Source organism: Suricata suricatta, chromosome 11 (genome assembly GCF_006229205.1).
Source record: "Suricata suricatta isolate VVHF042 chromosome 11, meerkat_22Aug2017_6uvM2_HiC, whole genome shotgun sequence".
Classification (NCBI taxonomy): domain Eukaryota; kingdom Metazoa; phylum Chordata; class Mammalia; order Carnivora; family Herpestidae; genus Suricata; species Suricata suricatta.
This window is the reverse complement of record NC_043710.1, coordinates 51,298,526-51,309,402: the sequence shown is the minus strand read 5'-3', so window position 1 is coordinate 51,309,402 and position 10,877 is coordinate 51,298,526. Positions and strand designations below refer to the sequence as shown.

Here is a 10,877-nt window from a genome sequence, read left to right as displayed (position 1 = left end):
AAGTTTAAAACAAAAGTTTTAATTGAAGATATACAAATAATAGTCTTAATTTTATGACTATGGACATATACATAGTACATAATTATTGCATACCCATTTTATTTGCATAGCTACTTAAATGTTCTTCAGTTTTTTAATTATTTTTCTCTTCTCTGCATTATCTTCCTTTAATCACTTTCTTACACTGTTTCAAATTTTTAAGTGTAGTACAAATCTTAGATATCCACTTATTCCTCTAGATAGTGCCCTATTAAAGCTCTCCCTAGTCTTTGTCCAAACTGGACTTGAAGCTTTCTAGCTTATTGCATGTAAGGATGCAGGTCTGAACCAAACTGACTCCATGACAGGCTTCAAGTTTCCCCTTTGACCTTGGAGGCCTAAGTGTCAGTTTCTCAGAATCATTAGACAATAAAAGGGCACAGATTGCTCAACCAGGGACCACCCTAGTAACACCCACTCAGAAGCCACCAGCTAAAATGCTTAAGACTCCTAAGGGCAGGCCTAGAGATAGAAGCTATAGATAATCATTTATTGCTTAAGGCTAGTTACACCCTACATGAGGGTCCTGGGTCCACTCTGTAATTGGTTAATACTCTAAATGTTGTAATTGGGTCCCGCCAAAAGTAACAGACGCTCTGAACAATGTGTATGGTTAAAGTTGCTGCCAATACTGTGGTACCATTATGATAGGTCACAATTTCATGTAACTCCTCCTTCCCAAACCCCATAAAAACTCTGCTCAGCCCTTGTTTGGGGCTCACAGCATGGATCCACTGTGCTGGTAAAGTCTGTGAGCCTGAGCCTGAACCCATAATAAAGCCCTTTGCTTTTGCATGTGTGACTCAGTCTCCCTGGCGGTCTCTGGTCTTTGGGGGATACTGCTATCTGGGCATAACAACACTCTCCCAGAAGAGCCACATATGGACTCTCTAAAATTGCAGATGACACAGGAATGAATTCTGCTTGGTGCCGCAGGTGAGGCCTCCTAGGGCATTAAACATATATGGTTAATTCATAATCATAGTGGGAATTCAGTTGAATGTTCCTTGAGTTAATTCATTTAAGGACTTGCCTGGGGGCTTTTTAATCCTTCAGGGTAATTTCCTGAGTTCTCATCCCCAGAGGCCTTTGTGATGCTAAAAAGGTATCCAGGTAGAGGGGCTAGAATCACTGTCATGATCTACCCTTGTCGTGCCTAACAATGGGATTTGGGTGACTTCATCCTGCATTTATCTCTTTCTTGAACTTAAAGTATAAAGGCAGTGGCCAACACCTTGGTAAGTACCTGAAAACCCTCATGATCTTATCCTTCAGTAACCATAAGATGTGTCTCTTATCCCTGATAAACTAACATGATTTTACTACTTAATGACTGCTTCAATCTCAGGATATAGTCAACACCTGAAGCAGTCCCAATGACACCATCGTGACTTCATTGAAAATCACTCTACCTTTAACTTAAAGAACATGATAACCTTATTTAACAACTTCCATAAAATAATAAATTTTATTCTAAATCCATCCTTTAAAGACATTCTGTATTGGTTACTCAAACTGCATTTTTTACATTTTTGCAAAGTACAGAATTGGCTTTCGTAGGCCCTTCTGAGAGAAAAACAACTACTGGAAATGATTCTGTGCAGTGTTTTACTTTCCTGTAGACTCTCTAAAAATGTCATAGTTCAAAGCAAATAAAATGGCTCTTCCAGAGAGATATAGCACTTTCTAAAGATACATACATAGATTCATTTAGGAGAAGTAGAGGTTGTAGTTAAGAATAAATAATATGTTTACTGAAAATGTTATTACTCCATTTTTTTATTTATCAATAAACAAGTTTATTCCTGACATTAAGAGAACTTATAAACACAAATTTATTAATAGGATTAGGTATGGAAAAATTAACATCTCAGGTCTCAGAATGTTTAAATTGATTAAAAGATTCAAAACTATCAAAAGATTACTATATGTCAAAAATACTGCCAAGTTATTGACGACCTACGAAGTTTGGGTGAAAGTTTGCTAGATAATATTTAGGAGAAAATTGAAAGAGAAGCAGAATCCCCCATACAGTCAAGGAAGAACTGCCTAGAAGGCTGATGAAATAAAGGCACAAGTGGGTGAATTCAACAGACAAACCAGGCAGAAAAGGGACCTTTCTCAACATCCCACTTAGCTCAACAAATTTGACTGTAAACATGCTTTGATGCTATGTGTCCTAAAGGAAATGATCCAATAACTATTCAACTGTGTGGTTGCACAGACCAAACAAGCAAAACTCCTGCACGATCCTTGTTGAAATAAAACTTCAGTTTTCCTTAAACATTTATCTTACTCCTTTCAGATTAACATCAGAAGCAAGTTTGGGAAATCCGAAGACACTAGGTCTAATAGATAGCCCTCCATTGGTTGTTGTGTGATTGGACACAACTGGATTAGTGTCTAGGCAGACAGATATCACAAAGTAGTCACTGAAAGTACAGTTTATTATTGCCTTACTATGAATTTGTATGAGAGTTTGTTAAACTCTAAAGTGAACAATATCCAAGCACCTGCCAGGTTTTTTCCTTTATTAAAAAATGCATATAATGAATTATATAATGCAAAACTTCCTAGGCATTTCTTTCTAATTGTCTGTTTCCTAGACATCTCATTTTTCAGGGGGATAAATGTCACTAAAAGGTTTATAGACAACCCAGAAATGGAAGTAGTTTGGGCAGAGGAAAATAAATATGGTAAGTTGGATGTGAGGTTCAGTCCAGAAAACCCATTCAGAAGACAGTGAAGAATCAAGAAGCAACAATAGCATAGAGAGAACTGAAGGTGGATTACAATAATTGGTGTTTCAGATTTTAGGAGAAACCAGCTCAGGAAAAAAAAAATAGTGAAGAAAATATGGAACATGACCTTTTAAGTATTTTCCATCATGACAATAGAATTATTGTGACTAAATGGTTGAAGATATATGTAAATATAAGAATCGAAGTACTAAGAAATGGCTTAAATAGTTCAGATCTGAGAGACATTATCAAATTTCTCATGACAAAGATTGATGATGAAGCCTGCAATTAGCTATAGTGTATCACTGAATAAATTAGTACATTAACTCATTATCTTATGAAAAGCACATGATCAAACAATTCTCAAAAAAATCTATTTTTCTTGAACATAAGCTCTAATAACTTATAGTTTTTAAATTGTATTGAAGTTTTGATGGAGAATTTTATTCAATATGGTATAGTGAGCTGAACTGGGTATGTCAATTTCCATTCTATGTTACACATGTAGTAATAATAAATAAAATAGAAAAATAATAAAAAGATATATCCATTCTCCTTAGAAAGACAAATGGATAGAAAATACTTAATGGTTGATAGATAGATGATAATAGGTAAGAGATAGATTAGATAGATGATAGATAGATATAGATAGATAGATAGATAGATAGATAGATAGATAGATAGATATGAGAGACCATGTAAAAACACATAATTATGTATTGAAGTTGAATCTACAAACCAATGGCTCTTAGTCTAGAGGCATATTGGTGATTGGCAGCTCAGCATGTGTACGGGACTTAGCACGATAGTGCTCTGTATTTGACACAGGACAAGTCTAAGTTACCCTACTTGAGACATGAAGCTCTTAATCCACAAGGAGAGTAGAAATAGGTGTTGTCACAGCCCAAATCGACTCCAGATCTTGAGGTAGTTGAGGGTGGGAGATGGGAAGGGCAAAACTGTATTCGGCTCTCATTTGAAACAATATCCTTAACCATTATGAAAAGACTTAGTACAGTTGACAAACTTAAGAAAGTGAGGAAGAGTCAACGGCAACATCTAATCATGGGGCATGAACAAAATAAATCATCAAACAAACAAGGAAATTTTCACTCAAGGTGAGATTACAAGTAAAATTCTGAACCATATATGAAGACTAACACTGAGAAAGAAACTACAATTTCAATAATAACATTCACTGATGAGAAAATAAAAACTAGAGCAATTTAAAATAAATTTTGAAGCAGCTATGCTTAAGATCCTCAAAACTTGAAGGCAACATAATAATAATAAAATGAATGAAAAATTATGGGGTGTAGGTAGATATAAATTGAAAATACAAATATGAATTAAAAAAGAAAATACAGTAATTGAAATAAAATTCAATAGTTGGAATACATTTGAGACCAGTAACAAATGAAAACAGATTTAGTGCATAAGAAGTCATACTAAAGAATTCACCAAAACGCAACAATGAATTTTGCAAAAACAAATACAAAAACATATGAACAGTTTGAAGATATGAAGCAATCTAACTAGGAAGTTAGACTGAGAAGGTTCAACAAGTTCCAGCTAGATATATTTCAGTAGGCAATGTTGAAAGTTATAATGACAAAAGATATTCAACATTGAAAAAATACATGAGTTTTCAGGTTGAGAATACTGAGTTATAAGAAAATAAGTTAATTGCAAATCCCAATCTGTGTACTGCACATTGCACTGCAGAGAACAGCCTAAATACCAGAGGAGGACAATCTAACTAAAAGGAATGAAATACAGTGTGCCAGCAAGACATAGATGCACATGAAGAAGTCAGTTGAGAAGGTTTACTGAAGGATTTCTTTACAGAAGTGTATGCATGGCCAAAGGGGTAAAAAGAAGATGAGGTGGCACTCAGGGCTCTATCGTAGGAAAGGAAGAGATAAAAAGAGAATGGCCAGCATAGACAGGCTTATAACAAGCTTCTACAACAAAAATCTGCAGAGTTCCTCTATGTGACCAGTAATCATTATGGAAAATAGAAAAATAATAGAGATTAATGATCTTATAAACAATGTCAACAATTGCATAAGGATTCTAAAAAATGTTTTTACAAAAGAGGTAAAACATTTGTTGGAGAAAATTACCAAATGTTTCTGAAAGACAATAAAGGAAATTTGAGGAAAGGAAAAAACCCATGTCTATGTTAAAACACATTGTATAAAAAATATCTTACTTTATCTCTGAATTTTATGTAAATTAACTGAAATTTTAACAGTATGTAAATTATAATGTTTACATTAAAAAGTGAAAATATCAAGCTCACCAATTGGAATAGAATTATCTTAGTTAACCAATCAGTCCTTATATAGAACTTATTATACCTATTGTAACCTCTATCTGTTGTAAGGTTCAATTTTGATATAAATTTGTTTTCCTTTTTTGTCAGTTTTTGTTTTTAACTGATGAATACTTCTCTTCCTATGTTTCTCCATTTAGGTTTATGTCTAAGAATTATGTGCATATCACTTGGATTCACAGCACCTCAACAATATGGTAGAGTCAGGGACTGAGCCAGTCTATTCGCAACACTGCAAAGGGCCTCTCCCAAGCTTCTCATCTTGCTTCCCTCATTTGCCTGGCATGTTCATCTTCAACAGGTCTGAAATTGAAATCTCTACCTTCTTCCTGATTGGGATCCCAGGGATGGAGCATGCCCACGTTTGGATCTCCATACCCATTTGCCTCATATACCTCATTGCCATCCTGGGAAACTGTGCTATTTTGTTTTTCATAAAAACAGAACCATCTCTGCATGAACCCATGTACTATTTTCTCTCCATGTTGGCTGTCTCTGACCTAGGACTGTCCCTCTCTTCTCTCCCGACCATGCTAAGGATATTCTTGTTTAATGCTCCAGGAATTTCCCCTGATGCCTGCTTTGCCCAAGAATTTTTCATTCATGGATTCTCAGCTATGGAGTCGTCAGTTCTTCTTATCATGTCCTTTGATCGATTTATTGCCATCTGCAACCCTCTGAGATACACCTCCATCCTGACCAGAGCCAGAGTCACCAAAATCGGGCTTGCTTTTTCTTTCAAAAGTGTTTTGTTGATCCTCCCTTTCCCTTTCACTCTAAAACACCTAAGATACTGTAAGAAGACCCTCCTTTCCCATTCCTACTGCCTCCATCAGGATGTCATGAAGCTGGCCTGCTCTGACAATAAGGTCAATGTCATCTATGGTTTATTTGTGGCTGTCACAGGCATCCTAGACCTAGGATTTATTTTCATGTCCTACATGATGATACTGAAAGCAGTATTGAACATAGCATCACAGAAACAAAGGCTGAAGGTCCTCAACACCTGCGTTTCCCACATTTGTGCTGTGCTCATCTTCTATGTTCCCATTTTCTCCCTAGCTGTGATCTATCGGTTTGCCAAACACAGTTCTCCAGTCATTAGGATCCTCATGGCTGATGTATTCCTGTTGGTACCTCCATTGATGAACCCCATTGTATACTGTGTGAAGAGCAAACAGATAAGAAATACGGTTTTAGGGAAGTTGTGTCAGAAACACAGCTGACAAGGAATGTTTAGCCACAATGAAACCTCAATCAGTGAATGACACAGAACAAGTAGAATGAATCAATAAGGAATCACAGCATATATTAATCATTTTACAATATCATCTTTCAACATGTTTATTAAGATTGAAGTATCAGCCTTGAAATTTTTTGGATAAGAATGTAAGATTAGGACTCATATATAAGTGTAAAATGTATTCTAAGTTTCCACTTTCACCTAGCTTGCTTTAACCAGCCTCATGAATGCAATATATGCTTGTCATTTTCATCATACTTAAAGTAATATTCTACATACTCATTTGAGAATTAACAGTATATATTTATATAACAATTGGATAGTGATCAGAAGTGACAGAGGATTGCCTCTTTATTTAAAATAGTGTTCTCAGGGGCATCTGGGTGGCTCAGTTGTTTAAGTGTCCAACTCTTGATCTCAGCTCAGGTCATGATCTTGTGGGTACGGGAGTTAAAACCTCGCATTGGGCTATGTACGGTCAGTGCAGACCCTGCTTGGGATTCTCTCTCTCTCCCTCTCTCTCTTTCTCCCTTCCATGCTCTCTCTATCTTAGAATAAATAGATAAACTTAAAAAGTTAAAAAATAAAATAGTATTCTCCAACTCATAGTTTTCACTTCTATGAAATATGCCTATGCTCTCAGGAACTAAAATTGAAATGGAAAGTGATATATGGGCACACACAAAACTAATAAGAAAAAACAATAAACACATGCAGAGCTCACAAAAGTATAAGAAAAATCTAATTCATTCACCCGTTTCATTTATTTCAGTATTTCCTTCCTGAGCATTAAAATATCACTGTCTATGTTATATAGTATAGAAAGTTTCCTGTCTTCTCAGTTTCTGTGGGAGTTCTAGCTAATGTCATAACCCTTTATAATGTATATGATTTGTCTCTCTCCCAAGCAGGAATATAAACACTAATTAACACCAATTTTCAGGGGTATTTGATTTTGGTTCAGGTCATGATCTTACAGTCATGAAATGGAGGCCTGATTGGGTTCATGCACAGAGCCTTTTTAGAATTCTCTCTTTCTCTCTCTCTCTCTCTCTGTCCCCTGCTTATGCACATGCTCACTTAGCTCTCTTTCTCTCTCTCTCTCAAAAATAAATTAATTAATTAATTAATTAATTTAAATAAATAAAACCAGGATTCCTGAGTGGCTCAGTTGGGTAGGCGCTGAACTCTTGATTTTGGCTCAGATGATGATCTCAGAGTCAAGAGATCCAGCCCTGCATCAGGTTCTGCTCTGGATATGGAGCCTAATTGAGATTCTCTCTCCTTCTCCCTCTGCCCCTTTCTCCTACTCATGCTCCTTCTCTAAAAATAAATAAAGAAAGAAAGAAAAATAAATTTAAAGGGACGAATTTTCAATAATGGTAAAAATTTAGCTCTCACAGTGGCATAAAATGAACATCCATTAAAGATCTAATTTAACTCATTTTTTGATAGAACCAGGTGAATAACACAACCAGTTCAGAGGAGACCCCATATAAAAGATATATTTATAGATAGGAATGTTGACATTATTTTGCAAATGAGTACAAATAGTCTCTTCCACTTTGTGGGACACGCCTATTGACCCTCCTCCAGACAGAATTTATTTGCAGGCTTACCTTCCTGAATTACTTTGTTGCTATTAGTATCTACAACTAACAGAGACAATAGCTGAAAATAGCTCAAAGGCATTGACAATACCAAGATCCCACATACTAGAATCAGATAACCCATAAGACCATGCTAGTAAAAATGTAGATTCCTATTGAAGCACACATTTTCCTGTATAGTTTCCCCTATTTTAAATAAAATATCATTTCTGGGGTGCCTGAGTACCTCAATTGGTTAAGCATCTGACTTTGGCTCAGGTCGTGATCTCACAGTTTGTGAGTTTGAGCCCTGCATTGGGCTCTGTGCTAGCAGCTCAGAGCCTGGAGCCTGTGACAGATACTGTGCATCCTCTCTCTCTGCCTTTGACCTGCTCACACTCTGTCTCTCGTTGTCTCTCAAAAATAAACATTAAAAATAAAATTAAATTAAATATAATTTCAAAGAAAGATTATTCTTGATCAGGCTTTCATTAGATTTTATCTCATTATTTACACAGATGCAGAAAGAATGATAACATACCAGATGGGCTTTCTTAAGTTTGCAGTCCTAGAGCTTTCCATACAGAATCAGATTAGGTGTTTAAAAAACTGCTATCATATACTTTAGCAAGGATAGGGAATTATGACCAAGAAATTGTCTTCACCAAATTACCTCTTCAGGTAAGTATACATTTGGGTAGTACTTTCTTTACTCAGACTCTGCAAAATGTCCCAGGATCCTGCTCTGCCATGGAAGTGACCTCCCTTACCAGTTTTAAGGGCTACACCTATACCCAAGTAACAGGGTGATTTACTTGAGAGGGCTTTGTCAGCACAGATTTTATACAGTCAACTTTAGTTCCCTAAAAGTCACTACTCATACTTGATTAAATGAGCAACATTTTCAAGTATGACATTCTAGGGAAGGGCTTGGTCATATAACCAGTTCTCTAAATTATTACCTTAGTAAAACGAGGACAGGATCTTATTGCAATTGCAATACACCTATGCAAATACACACTGTACGAAAAGCAAAGATGCTCTGTAAGAGTTCCTGAACTCTGAGGATTCAATGAGAATCAGCTGTAACTTCAAAATTTTCATTTCATTGTACAAAAGCAGAGTCTACTAGATTATGATTGGTTGGAAATAGCTTGAGAGAAAGAGAAAAATCTTCCTTGTATTTTCAGGAACCTCAACATAATATGATAACATAAACAATATTCCAAACAACATAATAGGATGCTACCCATTGGTTCAGCTGGTCCTATGCAATGAGCTCTTGTTTTCTTGGATCTTGGGTTAGCAGTCTCATGAAGCTATCATCTGTTGAATGAAAAGAGTCCTGGAAATCACAACTCAACCCACTAAAAGTTACCTAAGAGTCTATTCTTCGAAGTTTGAAATACTGGGTTGCAGGCCTTTTCTATAAGCTCTGGCTGGGTCCTTTTCTATTGAAGATAAAACACTGGGCTGTTGCTAACTGTAGAGCTTTCATGAATGTATCAGCATCTAACAAAAACTATCTACTGTTTTAAGATATTTAAGCTAATGGAAGAGTGTTACATTCATCTTAAAATGGTCATTGTTAATTTTACTTATACCATTCAAATATAAAAAATCTAATGAGAGATCATAGTACATATAATGCAACTGACAAGTTCATTTTTATAGCGAAAACAATACTTATATATAACATAATAATCATAGGAAATAATATACATAGTATACCAAGATGACACAAAGACTATCCCATGAGTATCAAGTTAAGAGATTCAGTGACTCTAGAGTAGGCCTAAAAATCTCTATGTTTATGAAATTCCACAGTGAAGTCTGAGTGCAGTTGAAAACTACCGTATTTGAAAATACTAGATGAAAATTAAATGTTCAAAACCTTGTCAGTTTGTAGAAGGAAACACATATAAGTTTAAGGGGGTGAGGTGTAGTGAAGGAGGCAGACACATAGAGGCACAGTTATCCAACACTGTGAAACTGTTTTAAGAGCATTCACATGATACTCTTGATTTTTGAAAACAGGAAATTATTCCACCAGAGGGGCAGAGGAGGCTTAAGGTGTGTTCTGCTCAAAGGATTAGTACATCTCATTTACAGGGGTTGGTATGACTCCTCTGGGTTCTTGAGGTTTCACCTCCAGGGCTTTTTCTTTCCCTCTGGGTACATCCTGCTGAGCTGAAATCCCCAACGTTTACTGGGCCAATAGGAAAGCATCAGGGAGCAGGACTAGACTCAGCAGGTCAGGAGGGACTGTTGTGCCCACATAGCAGTGAAATTCTGGTAAATGCATGCCACTGCCATATCCTCTTTACTCTGCCATGTGGATCCAACCACTTACCAAATTACCGGTAAGTTTCCCAACATTCACAGCTGCCAGTTGCCTTTGCACCAGCTCAAGCAAAAATGTTGCACAGTATCTGTCTGGCTGTGGTTGTCAAGTGATTAGGATGGATGCCATTACCCTAACCCTCGGCACAAAGTCCAACAATTCTGTAAATGCATGGTGGAAGTCTAGAGTCCTGCTGAATGATAGCAAACAGCCAAGTCCAGGCCAGAAGCACTGACCTGATACAGAAAGAAATTCAAAGGCAAATATTTGAACCTGGCTGGCTGTCGGGTAACATGTTTGCTGAACAGTAGTTATTGCCTCACAGGTTAGTATAGATTGTTTCTGGGTGCAGATCTGCAAGATCACTGAGTTTGCAGGGGCATCAGTGAGAAGACAGTAGGGACCACTAGGAGTTACTTGCTCTATTGTCTGTCCTAACTCAGCATGCTTCTTTACAGGTTTAAATTTCTCTTTACGTTTTCTCTCTCTAGATGAACAGAAGGGAACCTTATGATTCTAACAAAAAACTAGGAGTTCACGGATTTTAAGTAATGGTGTGAAGGTGCGTTTTGTATAAAATTCA

The 10,877-nt window shown here is 36.5% G+C and overlaps 1 protein-coding gene across 3 annotated transcripts; it reads left to right on the top strand.

The window, feature by feature from the left end:
* The first annotated feature begins 889 nt into the window (after positions 1 to 889).
* Positions 890 to 6,476, top strand: LOC115272203 (olfactory receptor 51A4-like). 3 transcript variants are annotated; one of them, XM_029915275.1, is made up of 3 exons: positions 1,236 to 1,277; positions 5,259 to 5,419; positions 5,623 to 6,476. In XM_029915275.1, exon 3 carries the CDS (start codon positions 5,649 to 5,651, stop codon positions 6,342 to 6,344), a length of 696 nt encoding a protein of 231 aa, XP_029771135.1. In that variant the 5' UTR covers positions 1,236 to 1,277; positions 5,259 to 5,419; positions 5,623 to 5,648; the 3' UTR covers positions 6,345 to 6,476. The 3 variants fall into 3 exon arrangements, with proteins under 3 accessions (XP_029771134.1, XP_029771135.1, XP_029771133.1); XM_029915274.1 differs by lacking the exon at positions 1,236 to 1,277 and adding an exon at positions 890 to 975 and having other exon boundaries at positions 5,259 to 6,476; XM_029915273.1 differs by having other exon boundaries at positions 5,259 to 6,476.
* Positions 6,477 to 10,877: the final 4,401 nt, after the last annotated feature.

Bases quoted from the DNA above. Each gene is read 5' to 3' on its own strand.
- LOC115272203 (XM_029915274.1), top strand. From the start codon at position 5,313: ATGGTAGAGTCAGGGACTGAGCCAGTCTATTCGCAACACTGCAAAGGG.